We start from the raw sequence: 18,909 nt of genomic DNA on the forward strand, positions 1-18,909 counted from the left end.
TGGCATTTTCCTGTCCTAACCATTTGATGCCTACAGTCTGTTTTTGAGATACATGACCATGTGCACTTTGCAGTTGGCCTTTGTGTACGCCTCCCAGGCAGCATCAGAATAGAGGGTCTGGATGTTGACAGGATGAGCAATCTCTGGCTGGATGAATGGGGGTTGGAACCTACTACACTTGCACTTTAAAGGCACTGGCCCTGCCCACACACAAAGGACTTCACACTAGCCTTCTGTATCTCCAGACAGACTGGGACCAGGGCAGGGAGGCAGGAAATTCCAGACACCTCTGTAGGGGGAAAACTCCAGAAGCTTCTCCCACTTCAGAGAGGGCACCAGGTATAAAACTAGGACCCCTACACCCAATCCTCAGTACACTTCTGGACCAATTGATACTACATGGGAAGGACATTCTGCTGCTCTGCTGCTTGAGGTTTGCCTTGCTCGCTGAGTGGGAAGCCTGGACCTGCACCCTTCATCACTGGCTGAAATAACTGCAATGGTCAGCTGACTGATCGCCTCTTCTGAGTTACAGGAACACACACTCCAGAGGCCTCTCTGCAACTGCCCATCTGACTTGCTGCAATTAGACTTGCTAGGACCTGCAACTGGACCTGCCTGAGTCCCGCTAGTCTCTGCTGGAGTGAGTTCCTGATCCCCACGAGGTGCCTTCCAGGTCCTGGAGCCTTGGTATAGTATTGGTTGAGCACCTCCTTGAAGAAAAGGAGAAATCCTGAAGTTTTCGGCTCTCAAGAGCATGAGTGGGCCTGTTTGCGCCAAGATCTTACTGACCAGCAACATTAAGTTTCGATGAACCCGACACTTCATGCTAAAATGACCACCAGCAGGAGCTCTGCACTTAACTCTAGAGCATCAACAGCCTGTGGTGACCACTAACGTGAGTCTCCAGCAAAGGCCGTAAACTATGCCCAGCCCAACAGGATCTTCGCGCTACTGCAGTGACAGTCCACGATGCCCAGCCTGCTCTTCACGCTATATCAACTACAAACCTGCCAGAGACTGACTAAGAGGCATTTAATTTATTTCTGAGAGTTAATTTTTCCTTAGGTGCGCATACAGAAGAAACCCACAGTTATTTTTAAAGCTTACTCACTAATGATTAATGATCTAAGATGCGAAAAAATATGGGAATGTGCATACATGTTCAATGGTAAAGCCAGCCTGCTTTTCTCAGCATCGAATACTCAAATGAATACATGATACAGAATATGTGATACATGTAGTACAGATTGATACACAATAAATAAACTCACAATGCGTGTGAGCTGATCAACAATTGGAAACTAATTACGTTTAAGGTGTGACGCCACAATGAGCAATGAGTAAATGCACAATATAAGGGTCTCCTAATAGGCAATGGGGGACTTCTAATAGGCTTGTACGGCAAAACACATGACGTCATGATTGGTTAAAGGGACCAGCAGGTAATTCATAACGTTTTGTTTTGTTCACATAGTAGGTCCGCAGAGAAGGTTGATAGGTTTCAGTTTTCGATGCCCCGCCCACTGTATATATTACGCTTATGAGTTAGCATGATGTGTCTAACCAATATGCAGTTACAGCTTATTATGTATGTGCTGCAACCCACTGAGCTATTTTTGTAATATGCAAGCTTCAACTTCTCTCATAGGAGAGAGGGACTTGTCTATGGCAGACAGACTTCTGATGCTGACATTTGCTCTGCAGCTCCAATGTCTCATGGTACAGTTTTCCCCCTCCCTTATGAGCAGAAAAATCCTTGGTTCAGCATTTCTTGCCTGGAGTTAGTTTTGCAGAAATGTTTCCATGCCCTGGAGAAGCAGAGCTTCGGCTCTGTGACCTTGAGGGGAGATAAATGTTGCCTTCACAGGTGCAGATGCCTCATGTATGAGTTCATTGTTCACCATTTCGCTAGTTCTGTAATTTTCCAGGCTGGGCGTGTCTTTACCCTGCCATGTTATGTTATAATGTACTTGTCATGATAGGATGAGTCAGTCCTCTCGATGCACTCCCTGGGGTGTAGACCTGACAGGGTCCATCTGCAGATGAATATTATGTCGTAATAGATATCTTTCTAATTCTTCTCCACTGCCTGGCTGGCTTATTATATGAGAAAGATAGATGAGTGAGGTAAGTCGCTCAGGTGGATTTGAGCTACGCTTATCAAGGTTCTTAACAAGCACACCACCAGCTGACAAAACTCTGTTACATGAGAGATGGCCCCTGTGTGGAAGATTTACCAAAGCAAGGTGCTTAAAGAAACAAGTGCTTTTTTTCTGTGATGTGCTGTGGTAAAAGTATCATGTTCGACTGAATGACATTCCAGGAAGGGGACTTTCAGCAAGCACCAAAGTAGCAGAAGCCTCTGCATTCTGAGTCGGCCTTCAGAGAATTAGCTGTGCCAGAATACAAACATCTGGCCATCATGCTACACACAGATTTTAGCAGTGAGCACTTTAACAGACTAAACTATCTTTTTAGTGTCAAGCTAGTTTTTTTTCTTCAATTAGTTGTATTCACTATAGGCTGGAAAATACTGAGGCTTTGCCGTTATAGGTTTAAACCTATAAACACAAGCAAAACCCAATAGTGAGGGAAACACACCTAATATGTGTAAACAGATGACCACTGATCAAAACAGATTTCTTTCCACCCCCAGCAACCAAAATGCCACTAATCATCATTGAAATGAGAGGGATTATGTCATGTTTTCCTTAGGAAAGTGGTCCAAACAATGTGGCCTAGGTACTGAAGTTGGGCAAGCAATTCACCAGTAACCAACAACGGATTCATTTAGGTGCATGGAAAGGCAACAACTATAAAAAAACATGTTATAGGAACCTGATGGTAGTTCTCTAAAAAAGAATTCCATGAACAATCAAATGTGCACGTCTATCAAGCCAAATGTATATTCAATACAAACAAATAACCAATGTAATACATTCAGGTAATATTACATGAACAATAATGTGTTACAGATCGGGGAAATGAAGATGAAGTGCCCATTTGTCTCACACTCCTATTAATGTAGGCAGTTTGTTGTCATAGTAACACTGTTATCAGGATATGAGAACACATATTTCTGGTAGATTATGGCACTTCAATAGTAAATGGGTCAACGTTTCTATCTCCTAAACTGCTAGTTTATTTGAATAGGGTCTTTCTCCAGATGGGTGGTCTAGGCCATTGTAGGTGTATAACCCTTCAGGCTAGAGAACATGAAGTTCAATCAGAAGCGAGCCAAAAAGAGTTGCTAAAAACCTCACACAATAGTTGATGACTTGGTATACAGATGCAGTGTTTATAAGCATGCTTTGAACTTCAACATTTTTTTGCACTTTAGAAAATCAATAATAGACAGAGCGGCTAATCCACAAGACTCATTGTTCATAGGTTAGTATATATAGTAGCACACATGCTTAAGATCCCATGTTTCAATAAAAGGAGGACAGATATGTACTATCGACGGTTTTATGTCACAATGTGCATGGGAGAGTGGGGAAAGGAAGGTGCAACACTTTCCTCATCCCAAAACAGTATAACTAAAATGTTCGAAGTTGCTGGGCCGCAAAATGTAACGTGATAGATTCAGATAAACCTGGGTATTTAGCCAAATGTGCTTTGCCTTCTCGAGTTTTTGTGCCCGTGCAAGTCACAGAATGAAATATGATGTTGGATTAAAATTCAGGATGAGTTGAACGTGTCACAGGTGTTATGGGGGTCACCTGACAGTTTTGAATATTCACACAGGAGCAGCATCCCTTATATGTGGATATTTAACTGCACAAACTAAATGTGATTATACTGTAAGAGTCAGGATTCAAGTTTTTAAAAACTCATGGGTAGAAATCTGTCTGGCGTAACTTAGAAGTTTAAAAGTTCCCCAACATTCCTCTGTTGACATGGGCGACCACGATTACACATTTGACAATGACCGAATGAAAGTGTGGGTTTTATAATGTGCACAACTACTCCTAGGAGTGTCCAGGCACTGAGAACTGAAGTGGAACCAAAAAGAAAAGAACATAAGCACAAGATTGACAAGACGAGAAAAAACAAGTTTTAAGGCGGCTGTGGAACAAAGATCCAGAGCTCAAGTTCAAGGGGATGCTGAATCCAGGTCTTAGCCACCAAGAAATAAAAGGAGCAATATCCCTTCCTCATGCGCATGACTCGCGGCACTATTACCAATGTGGCCTTTACCAAGCACAATGCTCTTGATGGACAATAGGACAAGAAACTGTCCGACAGATACCGAGGACATGAAAGGAAATGTGACTGATGGACAAATGCTAAATATTTTAAAAGAATCTGCTTCTTGAGCAGCCAATGCAGAGATCTTAGATGAGAGGTAATAAGGGTAAGTCATACACGTCTCAAAAAGAGGAGAGCTGCAGAATTCTGGACCACTTGGAGTCAATCATGCAAGACTTCCAACAGCCCTAAATAGAGGGCATTGGGATATTCAAGCTTGGAAGTAATCAAGGTGTAACTCACTGTCTTCCTCGAATGAAGAGGCAATAAGAACAGACATTTCTTAAGGTTGTGAAGCAACCCTAAACAGGATCCCACAACAGCCAAAACCCGCGGTTGAAAGGAGAGCTGGCTGTCAAATTTACCTCCAAGATTTTTGACCCTAAAGATAGAGTTTTGGGAGCCGGTAAAGATGTAGGCCAGTCCGCCTCCCACCAGTTGGCTTGATGGAACCCAAATAGAAAAATGTCTCTCTTATCCAAATTGCATTTAAGCTGACTCCTGTGCATCTAGTTAAAACAGCATGCTTGCAGGTGTTGAAAGGCTTCTCTGTAGATGTGAAGTCACTCTCAAAAGAGAGGTGCAGCTGTGTGTCATCAGTATCGAAACTTTATTTGATCCCAAAGTATTCCACCAAAAAGGGAAAAGGAACCATATATACATTGAATAAGGTAGGGCTCAAAGAAGAGCCCTGAGGCACCCCTGTTTGAGAGATTTGACAGCTGAAGAGAAGGGTGCCAACCAGACCGACTGACCCCTGGAATCTAGGAATAAATTAATCAATAGCACACTATGTTTCTAGCCCCCATACTAGCAAGGCATTGTAGGAGGACGCATGTGGGTGGGACACTACTGAATGCTGCTGAACGATCAAGTAAAATCAAAAGGGCATTCTTGTCTTGATCCAAGGACAGCTTAATATAATCTGATACTTCTAGTAACGCTGTCTCTGTACTGTGCTGAGGACCCAACCCAGACTGATTGGGAAGCAGCTTGTGCTGCTCCAATAAATTACTAAGTTGCATATTGGCCATTTGTTCAAGCACCTTTGAGAGCGCAGGAAGTAGTGAGGTAGGACAAAAGTTGGGGAAAAACCTAGAATTTAAAGAAAGTGTTTTTAATAGGGAAATTACTTTAGCCAGCTTTCAAAGAGCAGGCAACCTGCAGGTAGACAGCGAAAGACCTTATATATCAATGGATTAATCACTCAACTGCCAGGGCCTGAACAAAAGTACAGCAGGGATCAGAGGGGAACTAGATTTACAATCCCGAATTGATGTTTTAAACTCCTCAAGAGAGATGGTTCTAAACTGAGAGAAGTTGATATGCTTACTGGTAAACCTCTCAGCTGGAAACTCTGCCTCAGGAACAAGCAGACTCCTTTGAATATCCTCAAAGAAATACACAAGCCCATTACACCGACCCTGGGAGTGGGAAATAGTCCTACCACAAGCCTTAGGAGACAGGAAAGACGTGTCTGTCTGAAAGATTTCTCTAGGGTCATTGGAAGCAATGCTAATTTTGGATTCAAAGTAAGATACATTTTTTAAGTTGCTTGTGCTATTATAATTGTAGCATGATAGGACATCAAAGCTTCTTTGTATCTGGCCCTACTACCCTGTGAATAGTCCCCACACCACTCTCTCTCTAGTTTCTTAAAAGAACCCCTTTCCAAGGTGAGGGTGAGAGAGAACCAGGGGTGGATACACTGTGCCAACGCTCCTTCTTCTACTGACATGGGGCTAGGGTCTCTGAGGCGGCTCAGATCCACCTATTAACAATGCCAACATCCAAATCAATCTCACCAGTAAGGACAGGAACAGTCTTTGCCAAGAACTCAGACAAATTATTCACTCTTATTTTTTTGCATGCTCGGTGTGCCATCCTGCACCCATGTCTTGCCTGCTGGACGTTTTCTTCAAGCCTCCTCCCAAACGGGTTGAGAAAATGCTTAGATCAGATCACCTCCTGGGGTGTAATAACTAAAATCTGAGAATTAGAAAAGGTTAGATCAAAGGTCTAACCTGCTCAATGAGTGTGGAAAGTTTCAACCTGGCACAAGTTGAGACTGGCTGTTTGTCTACCAGTAGCTGATTTATCTGTTGGACTATCTATCTGTAGGTTCAAGTCTCCAAAAAGAGTAAAATTAGCATATTGCAAAGTGAGGTGGGCTAGCACAGAGTAAAGAGAATTTACAAACTCACTAACATAGCCTGAAGGGCAATAGATCAAGATACCTGCTAAGTAGGACGGCATAGAAACTGGAAGACAGGAACACAAACTCTCAACACCTAGAAACTCGGGTAGCGGGAAGGTAGAATAGTTCAACTGCCACCTATTGGCAATTGCCACAGCCTCACCGTCCTATGAGCTCTATCCTAGTGTGCCAGAGAGCCGCCTTCAGGGATCGTCATCACACATCACAATATCAGGAACAGCTGAATCATTGTGCCAGGGTTCTATCATAAAAAGAAGACCTGGCTCAGAATTACTTAATAGATCTAAAATACCAAGCATATGTCTGCATAGCGAACGGACGTTGATTAACAGCTGAGATCTATGCAGACCGAGGCAATATGTTATGATACCTAACCTTACCACCGAAGTCCTGTGCTGCACATTTCTCAAGAGGCAACCCCGCATGGAAGTCGAAAGTAGCAACCTCACCAAAGCCTTTGCCCACTTTCAGCTTACCAGGCCACCATGTTAGAGACCCCAGGGGCAATAATTCCTTCACTGAGTACATAAGCTGATGTAGCCTGGCTGAACTCCCACAGGCAGCATGGCTAGTGCTGGCTGCGGATCGGACACAGACAGATGCAGATAGGCTTGCAGAGGGTGCACCATTGGTGTTTCTGTGCAGTGGTCCTCCTTAAATGAGGAAAGTTCATCTGACTCCTCCTCTGACTCCTTGGATGACTAGAGTCCAAAATTCCCCAAAATGGCACCTCTAGTCCACCATGAGGAGTAAAAATGGCTGCCTCCACTCTGAAGGCTCTATACAGCAACAGTCAAAAGCCGGGCCGGCTTTAGCACTTGTGGTGCAAGGTGCAACAATGTTAGTGGGCGCACCTCCAATGACCACCTCAACCACCGATTCTCTCACTAGCACCCTTTAACAGTGACCAAGTCTCCATAACTTGGGGAGAGGTGTGGCGCCACGGCCAGGGCGACTGACGCTGGACGCCGGGGATCACGGTTCGATCCCCGGCTCCGGCGGCAGGGGTCTGCCCAGCACCATGCGACTCTGGGCAATAGCTCGCTTAATCTTCCCCACGGCCCCCAGCGCCGAGATATTGGTGATTCGTGCGCTATACGTGTACTGGATTTACATTTATAACCACTCACTCTCAGATGCATTGAAATAGTTGTATAGTGCCACTCACGCCAGTAAAGGATGTCATAGCACTTTGCATCACACACACATGACAAAGAGACAATCAAACATACATTTGTAAATCAGCTTATAGGAAATGTTACATAAGCCAAAGGACTAAAAGTGTAGGAGTCACATGTCATCCATATTGGTAGGCCGTATAGTTTAGGAGTGCTTGGTGTGGAGAAGCACAAACTCAGAGTCCGAAAAAAAAAGAAACAGCATAGTTGGGAGTTTTCTTTAATAATAAGAATCAATTTCTACCCAAATTAACCCTTTTTCAACATTAATCTATGCTCTAATGTATACTTTGCAGTGTTTATGCAGTTCTATGATGAAAGTTAATACCTCACTGTTCTAGATTAGGACTTTAAGTTATAAATTGCAAGTAACACAATTATGTCTCTTTTAAAAGCAGTAACCTGATGATCTATTTACAATAAATGCACTCTGTATTCTACATGGTGCACGTTCTTTGAAGCAGGCATATTAACCCTCTGCACTACCTTCACATAAATCAAAACACCAACTATACAAAATTCCAATCACTCTACAGGAAGAACATTAATCACAAGAGTTAACTTGACATTTTTGTGAGGACTGGTAATTGCCGGAGGAAAGGAACGCAGCAGCAGGTGCTTTAAAAACATAATAAACTTGCAAACACAGCACCCCCAGGAAGCCAGCACCCGGTGCAGTGGCACCGTTCGCACTCCCCTAGAGCCGGCCCGGGTCACAAGGAAAAAGATTCTCCAGTGCTAAGCCCAACACTCCCCCTACCACACAACAGAAATTACCCTCAAAGCAAGGTTTTAATTCAGCCACAGTACGAAAAAACAGTACAAATAATAAAACCAGGGGTGAAAACTATAGAATTGCACTGAACCAAAAAAACTGCAAAAACTAGCTCCCACAAAAAGGCATTCAAAACACATTAAAATGAATTGGCAGGCAACAGAGTATTACAATAAAACAAGGCAATCAGGTTAGTTTTTTTTATTTAACCATACTGCATTCTAGCACATCTGGGCTGTGGTCCTCCTTAAATAAGGAGACTTCATCTGACTCTTCATCTAACTCATCAGGTGACTACAGCGCAATTTCCCAAGCTTGAAGCCTCTAGTGGACCATGAGAAGTAAAAATGGCCGACTTCCTTTAAAACAGCAACAGCCAAGAGGTAAGAGCCCCACTACAGGTTAGGCCAACTCGGCATGCCAATTGTGAATTGTAATTGTATTTATATAGCACTTCCTACCCAAGCAGGGCATTGAAGTCCTTTACAGCGAGTAGTACGCTACTCCGGAACCCAAGGTTAGTAGTATATCCAATGGTTAAATGTTGGTTATGGCATTTAGTCATTTGCTCTTAAGAAAAAAACATTGCATGCATTTACTCGTTATTTAGTGACAGGTTATATTAATACAAGTTAGGTGTGCTCTTTAATGGGGGCTATGCTGTTTCAGATCATTGATTGTTGAGAAAGATAGACCGTGGAGACTAGGTAATGTTAGGTTGCAGGGAAAGGGTTTAAGGAGCGGTTGTGATCTATGAAATGAGGTATCAGCCAATTGCAGAATTACATTAGAGAGGTTAGGGAGAGACAGGCTGAGACTGAGAAGAGGCGATACTCAAAAATAGAAAGCATGCAGAGGATGGAACGTAAGAAGAGGGTTACTCTGAAGAAAGAAAGGGGAGGTAGTAAGCTGAAAGGGATCAGTTAGTCAAGTTTAGTTTTTCATGCAGGGTTTCAGGAATGTGAGAGAGAGTAAACATCAATAAGTTTTCGAGAAGTGACTGAGTTAAACCGATTGTGATATGCTCAGCAAGACTGCTTAGTTCAGTTTACCATGCATCCATTGCACACGCTGATTTGTCCTGTGGTATTCTTCGATTAAATGAAATGCACATGTATCCTTCACAGCAATAAAAGCAACATTTTTTATAAACACTAGAAAGCATAGATTATACTACATATAGATAGGTCAATTTTGTATTGTTGAGGTTTGTATAAACCATTCACAATAAACTCTCATCCAAAGAAATAAAAACTAAAACCACAACTAGTAGATAAAATAATTTCATAATCAGTTATATCGCAGAACTTAAAAACAAAGGGCTATCTCATAATATTAATTAATAATGATAATAATGTATAGAATCCCACATTTCGTACAATTTCTCTATTCAATTGTTTCTTAAAACTAGAATGAGATAGCTACATTATTAAACCCATTTTCTAGTAGCCTTAAAATAGACAATGAATATAAAAACAGACATTTACGCTCATGACACAGAAAGATAATTGCGGGTGATTTTATATATTTAATTAATCATGTAATAAAGCAATTTTATTGTTCTATGAATCATAATATAACAGCTTCTCTAACATTTTCTATGCTAGCTGCTTTAAAAAAATGGTCAAAGATATTTCTTACCAGTTTCGAATAATGGTGTCGATTAGGATGGCGGACGGACAAAGTCCGTCCGCCATCCTGTCTGGGGCAGGTACCGTCCGCCACAAGTGCGGAGGAACCGTGCCCCCAATTAGGATGCACCTGCCACAGTTGCGGGTGCATCCTGCATTTTTAACATTGCGGCGGACGGTGCTTAAAGCACCGTCCGCCGCAATGTTAAAAAGGCATGCTGTGCGTTTCCAAACACAACATGACAGGCACCGCACGGTGCCTGCCATGTTGTACTTGGAAACGAAGGGGGTAACATAGGTACCCCCATGTGCACCCCCCACACCCCCTTCGCCCTGGGGGCCCGCAACAGGCCCCCAAAGCAAAGACCGTATGCCTTGCCGTGGGGACATTGCCGCCACGAAAAGGCATACCCCACAGCCCATCCTAATTTGGCTGGCGGTGTCTGATAGAGCTTTTCTGCCACGGTCGGGAAAAGCGGCGGACGGTGTTTCTGACCGCCGCGGTCCCCCTCGCCATTGTAATATGGCGGGGGGGGGAATTGAGAGCGGACGTGCACGGATGGCGGATGGATCGCCACCGCCTGCATGGCGGTGGCGATCCGTCCGCCATCCTAATCGGCCCCAATGTGTGGCAAATACAAATGATGTGTTCGACAGTTTAATTTGCCAGTTTGCAGGGATTATAGGGTTAGAATGTAAAGCAGTACGAATCTCAAATATTTTTTTTTTCATGCCTACCTTTAGATAAGAATCCAGAGATGACCGTATGTAGAGGTTGTGTGAACCCTAAGCTAAGCATGCATTTTTGAAAGCGTTAGAAAATGCCAAATCATTACTAAATAATGTGTCCTTTGTTGTTTTACAGAATAATTGCTTGCGACTCCATTTGTTGAGATCTCATAAAGAAGTTAATGAAGAAAGATACTGTTTATCAATGATTGAATCAATTCTTTTCTCAATTTGATTTCTAGTAAGTTGATCATTAGTTTTAATTTCAGAGAAAATTAGTTTATTAAGGGTGCCTTCTTTTCTGTAATGCAGTCATAGATGTGATTCAAGAGTGAAAGCATTTAAGGAAGTAAACATTTTCAGCTGATGCAAAAATGTGGTGTTGATCTTCTTGAGTGAAATACATGACTAAGGGCCAGATGTATCAAGATACACTTTAGCGATTCTCAAATAGCGATTTTTAAGGAATCGCTATTTGAGACTTGCAAAATGGTATGTATGTAGAAATTCGCTATTTGTTAGCGATTTCTTAAAATTCCTTAATTGCGATTAGCAAATTTCTAATCGCAATTAAGGAATAATTTCCAATTCATTTCTATGGGCCAGGAGGCCCATAGGAATGAATGTGAAATTATTCTCAATTTGCGATTCGCAATTTGCTAATCCCAAATTGAGAATAATTTCAAGGGTGCAAGGGTGTCCAAAGGACACCCTGTTGCACCCCTGAAATAAGCATGGGTGCACATGTGGTGCACATACATGCCCTAAGGGCATGTATGTGCATCACATGGCAATTTGAAAAATGCAAAAATTGGCATTTTTCAAGAAATTCGCAAATTACCACCAACTTGAAGTTGGTGGTAATTTGCGATTCCTTAGGGACAATTAGCAATTTTTTTTGCATCATACATTGCATTTAAGGAATCGCAAATTTTGCGATTCCTTATATGCAATCGCAAAATAAGGAATCGCATATTTGTGATTCCTTATTTTGCACTGAAATTTGCCTCCTACATACCATTTTGCTCAAATGAGTTCGCAAACTTCGGCGTTTGCGAACCCAATTGAGCTTCATACATCTGGCCCAAAATCTTCACATCGCTATGTATTAACTAGATTTAGATTAGGCATAGTCCATCATCTAGTTTCTTTTCCATTTATGAAAACATGCACCCTGCCCTTGTGACAAGCTTTCCAAACAAAGCACAGTGCATTTCATGCTCCTTTGTAATTTTTACTCGTATTTTAGATGTTTTTAACTGAAACCACTCTTTATAAAATACTGATGTGAGATCGTATCATGCTGCTATGAACTTGCTTCTTTCACCGAATGGCCCCGGAATATGCTTTTATGTTGCATCGTTTATTTTAAATACAATTCATGCGAGGACAGGTATTGTCCCTGTTGATAGATCAATAAATAGATATAATGTGAGAACGTGTAATGCCGTTATGAATTGCATTTGTTCTTAAATGATTCTAGAATATGCTATTATGCTGCGTTATTTAGCTTCAAAACACGCTATCATCTTTGTCGTTCATGATCATGGAACAAGTCATTATAGTGTGTCATTGATTTTAAAAGTAAATTTTTAATTCTGGAATTGCTTTTATGGTTGTCTCAACAAACTGAATAAAGTATATTGAATCGAATCGAATCAACTGATGTTTTAAAATAAAATTGAGTCCAGACGTGCCACCATTTTTTGGTTCCAGAATCAAGAGCCATAAAATAGGATCGAGTTCAGTTTGGTATGGATGACAATAATTGTTTGGCCCACGGCTCTTCCTCCATAAATATTATGAAATCGTTTTAATGCGTTTTGTGATTTCAATGCATTTGTTTTCTATGTTCTGTAGGTGTTTATCTCACTTTAGACATCTATGGAAAATAACTGCTAGATATGGGTAAGAATCCAGGTGTTCAATATTTTAGTTGTTTGTCGTTCATTTGAAACGTTTGAGAGTTCCAATACAGTTTATGATTTTGGTTTTGGTGAGATTTACTGTGACACCGTTACTCTTATTGTATTGATCAAGGCAATTGAGTAGATATTGAAGACCTTCATGCATTTTGGAAATAATAGTAAGGTAATCAGCATAGTCTAAATAACAGTTTGTTTTTTGCTGTTCCAATTTCGGTTGAAAACCTGGCCAGGAATTATGATAGTTTGGTAGGTCAGCTATATGCAAGGAGAATAGTAGGGCAGCTAATGTACATCCATGTTTCAGACCATAATCAGTTAGAATGTAGGAAGTTAGACTAAGATGTTATGTTAATTTCACTTGTACCCAATTTCCTTTATGTAAATCTAATAAAAAATATAGCAAGCTGTTGTCAATCCCTCAGGTCAATACATTTTCCAGAGCCTGTTTCTGTCACTTCTATCAAAATCAATCAAGTAGTCTATGAAGCAGATAAAAAGGTTATTATCCTTATTATTCTCAGTTTTTTTAAATTGATTCCATAAAGTGTTATTATATTATGAAGTGTCAAGCATGCATGTCTAAACCCAGGCTGGTTAAATTTTATTAACATTTTACTCTCAGCCCATTCTTCTAGTTTTTGTTATAAAACTTTTGCAAATATTTTTCCATCAGCATCCATGAGTGCTATTAATTGATAGTTCCTCAGTTCAGTCTTTGGACGTTTTATAGAGCGGTTGGAGAGTTGATGCATTCCATGCTTTGGAAATTTCTCCAGCCTCCAATTCGTGTGTATACAATTGTGCTAGTAGTTTACTCCAAACTGTAGGCCTTTGTTTGAAAACAGTTATCACAATGCAAGTGAAATGAGCAGTAAAACATGTCATTCTGTCCTTTTATACAACACACATCTGCATTAAATGACATGCTCCTCAAGCAGAAGGAATCTCCGCTTACCTTCACCTGTCGTTGCTGCTGGACTGCCAACGGCAGTGTTGCCACCTGCGAAAAACACAGGAGTATATATTACGTCTTGCAGCGGTTTATGTTTACTAAAAAATCTCTTTCTTAAATAATCAATATTTATCACTGGCACAGTGCCATTAATTCAAATATTAAAGAATAAAATGTGCTCAACAAAACAGGCTTCAACAGTAGATTATGTCTACTACACAAAAGAGAGATTTTATATTCAATATTATGCATTTCTAACTGTTCAGCCATTGTGATTTTTATTTGTGTAAGCTACTGGTGTGTCAACACATAGATAAACTCTGCTTCGTCTGATGCACAATTGAAAGCTTGATAGTAATGAGCATTTGCAGTTTTTTATCAGCAAAGTTCTCTTTTGAAGGCCAAGTGATTGCAGAAGCAAACAATAAAAAATTAAAAGTGACTTGCTGTGTGTTTTCATTTTAATACACAAAGCACACATCTCTCTTTATATTTTTTATTTTTATTTTATTTTAGCGATTTGTAGAGCGCCTGGTGACCCGGAGGCATCCCCGCGCTATAACATTTGTGGAGACCAGAGGAGAAAAGGAGGGGACTTTATTTTGGGAATAGCAGCGTTTTCAGTTTTTTCCTGAAAATCAGATGACTGGGTTCCAGCCGCAGGGGGCGGGGAAGTGAATTCCACCCGGAAGATGCTTTAACAGAAAAGCGTCGGCCGCCGGTACGAGTCTTCCTGTATCTGGGGACGTTGGCCAGACGCTCATTATCCGAGCGAAGGGACCTGGGGGCCATGTAAGGGGTAACCAGGTCTCTCAGAATAGCAGGGCCAAGACCATTAAACAGTTTGTGTGCAGTGCACAGGGCCTTGAATTCGACTCTTTGACGTATTGGAAGCCAGTGGAGGGCCTTAATTGCTGGTTTGGCTGATACTCTGGAAGGGAGGTTCATAAGTAACCGGGCGGCTGCGTTCTGCGTGCGCTGGAGTTTAGCCATGGTAGCTTCTGGAGCTCCCAGATATACCATGTTGCTGTAGTCCAGCCGTGCAAGGATCAGACCTTGGACCAGGAGTTTCCTGGATAGGGGCGGAAGTATTGGGAGGATCCTGCGGATAGAGCGCATGAGACCAAAGCAGGTACCTGCTGTTTTGGATGCTTGGGTTTTCATCGACAGCTCGGGTTCTAGCCAGACTCCTAAGGTCTTAATTTCTTGTTTCGGGGTGGGAATTTCCCCGAACACGTCTGGCCAGACCGATGGGGGGATGGTGGTCCATTGCTTGCCCAGAAGCATGACTTCAGTCTTTGACCCGTTTAGTTTGAGCGATGACTCGCACATCCAGTTGTGAATTTCCTTGAGGCAGTTCGGCAAATTGTCTGGATAGTTGTCCAGTTGGGAGAGTGAGACGACCAGTTGCGTGTCGTCCGCGTAGCTCACTATTTTGATCCCGAAGGGGGTGACCACGTCTTCGAGAGGGGCCATGTAAGCATTAAATAGAGTGGGGCTTAGTGATGACCCCTGGGGGACTCCGCTTGTGACGGGGAGGGTGGCAGAGTGGAAGTTGCCGTCCCATACCTGGAACGAGTGCCCTGAGAGGAAGGATTCTATCCACGTGAGCGCCGAACCTGCGATCCCTGCCGCAGCCAGCCGATGGAGTAAGACACGATGGTTAACTGTGTCGAAGGCTGCGCTGAGATCCAGGAGGATCACTGCCACTGACCCTCCTGAATCCAGAATGCACCTTGCCTCCTCGATGACGGCGAGAAGGGCGGTGTCTGTGCCATGGCCCGGGCGAAACCCAGTTTGGGACTGCCGTAAGAGGTTATTTGCTTCTAGAAACTGTGACAGTTGCCCATTGACCAGTTTCTCGGCCATTTTGCTGATGCAAGGGAGGAGTGAAATTGGCCGGTAGTTCGCCATGTCGGCCGGGTCCAGCTGGGTTTTTTTTAGGAGTGCCTTAACTACTGCACTCTTCCAGCTGGGGGGGACCAAGCCTTGAGAGAGCGAGATGTTTATAAGCTCCGTAATCGTAGGCACGATGACAGGGGCTACTGTTTTAAGGAATCTGATGGGGGCGGGATCCAAAGGGGAACCGCTTTTCATTTTGGCCATGGTTGTGTCAACCTCGTTCCGTGTTACTGCCCTAAAAGCAGTCAGCTGAGGAAGCAAGCTGCTTCCTGTGCGGTTGGTGGATGCCTCATTGTCCATGTGGTTCGGCAGACAGGGAGGGGGAAGGGAAACTAGAATGCGGGCGATTTTAGCGTTAAAGTAGGTAGCCAGTTCGTTACTTCTGTCTGCCGGCGGTGAGTTGGAGGAGGGTGGAGCTGGTATTTTCAATAGCTCTTTGGCAATGAGAAAGGATTCCCTTGCCGAGTTGGTGGAGTTTTTTATTCTCGTATCATAGTGAGAGGCTTTAGTGAGTTTCAGGGTTGATTTATAGATTCTCACCGACCTCTGATAGGCTTCCTTGCTGGTGTGCTGCCAGTCTTTCCTCCATAGCCGCTCTGATTTTTTGCAGTTTTTGCGGAGAGTCCGGAGTTCCGGGGTGTACCATGGGGCAGATCCTAGTTTCCCGTTTTTATCCTCACGGGTTTTTATAGGGAGGATGGAGTCCAATGACGTGGCGATCCACTCCCTGAATTTACTGTCTGCGGTGACCGGGTCTTCCGAGGAGGTAGGGGTAGCAGAGTTCAGGGTTCTGGTCCAATCCTCTGTGGAGAGTCTGGACCATGCCCTGTCCCTGGTATAGGTGGTGGGTTTGTGGAGTTTCTTGAAGGCTCCTGGTAGGCGGAGAGGGACCATGAAGTGGTCCGTCCATGGGAGGGGGAGGGACTCTTTGGCTTGAAGGGTAGGGATGTTGGTGAACACCGGGTCAAGCAAATGACCTTTAGTGTGTGTGGCTCCGGAATTTGAGAGGTGGAGACCGTAGGCCGCCAGTTCAGCAATCAAGTCAGCTGCCCCTGTGTCTAGGGGGTCGTCGAAATGAATGTTAAGGTCCCCTAGTATCAAGAAGTTGGTAGTGGAGTGGGCCTGAGCAGCTATAACATCCAGGAGAGCGCTGGAGAAAGGGCCCAAATGGCCAGGGGGGCGATAAACTAGGAGGCCTGACAGTGAGTTAGTTGGTGCTAACTGGATGGTGAAATGAAGGCTTTCGGAATCCAGGATATGCGCGTCGTTGGTTCTACAGGAGAGATAGTCCCGGTGGATGATGGCCAAGCCTCCTCCTCTACCAGATGGACGAGGTTGGGACTGAATAAGGAAGCCCGGGGGATAGCTAGAACAACGTCTGAATCCCAATGATCAGTAAGCCACGTTTCCGAGAGGAACAGAATGTCGAGCTCGTGGTCTTCTATTAGATGATTAATTAGCAGTGCATGCCTAGGGAGTGAGCGACAGTTCAAGGTGGCCAATTTAAGAGCTGAGGGCATGGTGGGTCGGCTGGGAAGTTTGAGCTGAGCTGGGCGGCAGCGTGTGCAGCTGGTAAATGGTCCTTCAAGATCATGAACATAGTTGCATGCGGTGTCAATAGTGGGTCTGAGACTGAGGAGGTCCCGGCGCGAATAGCTTACCTTATGGGAAGCTTGGTCCGGTAGGGGTTCTGGCCCTGGGCCCGGCCGTGCGCGGACGGGCGCAGGCGGGCTTGTCTTAGGTGCGCCTTTGGCGCGCAAACGGCGCTCCCGCAGCGCTCGTCCGCTGCGCTGGTATGGCCGACACATTTTGTGGCGTGGGGGGTGGGCGTGGCTTTGTAATGGGCGTGGCTACGCCTTCGAGCCGCGATGGCGGTTTGGGTGTTTTCCCTGTGTCAGCGCTAGGGTCCGCTGTATCAGGGGAAGTCAGGAGGGCTGCTCGGCGCGTTAGGCAGGCGCTACTGAGTTCAGGTAAGATCGATTTTTAAAAACAGTGCAGGTGAAAGAACGTAGTTTTAAAAGATCACAGAACAAAAGAGATAGGGACTAGAAAACGTGAGGGTGAGGGTCAAGCAAAAATCTTGGTGGGATTGAGAGGCTGTAAGAGAGGAGGGAAGATGGGAGAGGTGGGAGGGCAGTAGACAGGGATTACGTTTGGGGGGATGGCGGAGTGAAAGGTTGGGGATAAAGAGATTGAAAAAGGGTGTAGGGAAGAGGAAGACAGAGAGTAGGATTGAAGGGGATTATAAGGATAGAAGACAGTGGAAGAGAGGAGTGGAAGATGTAAAAAGTCAAAAAGATATAGCATACAAAATTCAAAATTTTACATTTCAGTAAGCATATACCGTTTCGTAAAACAATAATACTGCAAGAGTGATTTGAAGATTAAAAGTATGATTAAGACCTCAGAAGGGTTAAATGATGAGGATTCCTAGGTGTGCACACAGAGCGTTACTGAGTAAATAATTAGAGCTGTTAGACCGCCGTTTAAGACCGCATAAAAGCTAACTGAGGTAGATTTCTAAAAAGCACACAAGGTAATTAGTGAATAATAATCAGAGCCGTTCACAGTAGATTTCAAACATGATATAGTAGTCACACAATTCAAAATAAATAAAATAAAGTGGCAGAGTGATTGGAATCTAAGAGAAAGATTAGGGGTGACAGAGAGAAGCTTAGGAGTGATTAGCAATAGTGGAAATTCGGGGGCAATAGGGGAAGAAGGCTGACTTGTGGTGCTAATATAAGTTTGTTTAAAAGTAGGATTCAGAGATTAAATAAAAGAATAACAAATTAGGGTATATATATAAACAGGAAGGTAAAGTGAGGTAGTACAAGGTAGAGGTAAAGTGAGGTAGTTCAAAGTGTGTAAGATTCCAAGGATTGAACATAGAGCATTAGAGATATTCCAACCGGAAAAAGAGTCCTACATTCAAAAACGAAAATAAAATAAAGTGGCAGAGTGATTAAAATCATAGAGAAAAGATAAAATGTGACAGAGAGAAGCTTAGAATACAAATCAATACAATAAAATAAAAGAAAGTGGCAGAGTCAATACTTTCAAAGAGATAGGTTAAAAGAGACAGAGAGAAGCTTAGGAGTAATTAGCATTAGGGAGTGATAAATTAACATCGATCACAATATGTAACTGACAAGATAAACGGTGTCCTGGTTAAGGTCAGACCTTAAGTGCAAGTTCGAGGAATGAGTATCACACTGTTAACAAGGGGGGTGGGAGTCTGGGGCATAGATCACAGTATGTAACTGATAAGGTATGTATACATACACTCACACATAAACTATATATTTAATTGTCATTTATTAAATACAAATTGTTAATATA

General features: G+C 43.2%; 1 protein-coding gene across 17 annotated transcripts in view; it reads right to left on the reverse strand.

Moving 5' to 3' along the window:
• The window catches only part of MYBPC1 (myosin binding protein C1), a 323,873-nt gene that overhangs the window by 260,013 nt on the left and 44,951 nt on the right, over nt 1-18,909 (reverse strand). For 14 of the 17 annotated variants that reach the window (XM_078675170.1, XM_078675161.1, XM_078675152.1 and 11 more), the window contains exon 2: nt 13,669-13,713. The exons of the other annotated variants lie outside the window; for them this stretch is intronic. In XM_078675170.1, the coding sequence (XP_078531296.1) occupies nt 13,669-13,713 (45 nt within the window). The remainder of the gene's footprint in view (nt 1-13,668; nt 13,714-18,909) is intronic. 17 annotated transcript variants of the gene reach the window in all.

This window comes from Lissotriton helveticus, chromosome 1_1 (genome assembly GCF_964261635.1).
Source record: "Lissotriton helveticus chromosome 1_1, aLisHel1.1, whole genome shotgun sequence".
Classification (NCBI taxonomy): Eukaryota; Metazoa; Chordata; class Amphibia; order Caudata; family Salamandridae; genus Lissotriton; species Lissotriton helveticus.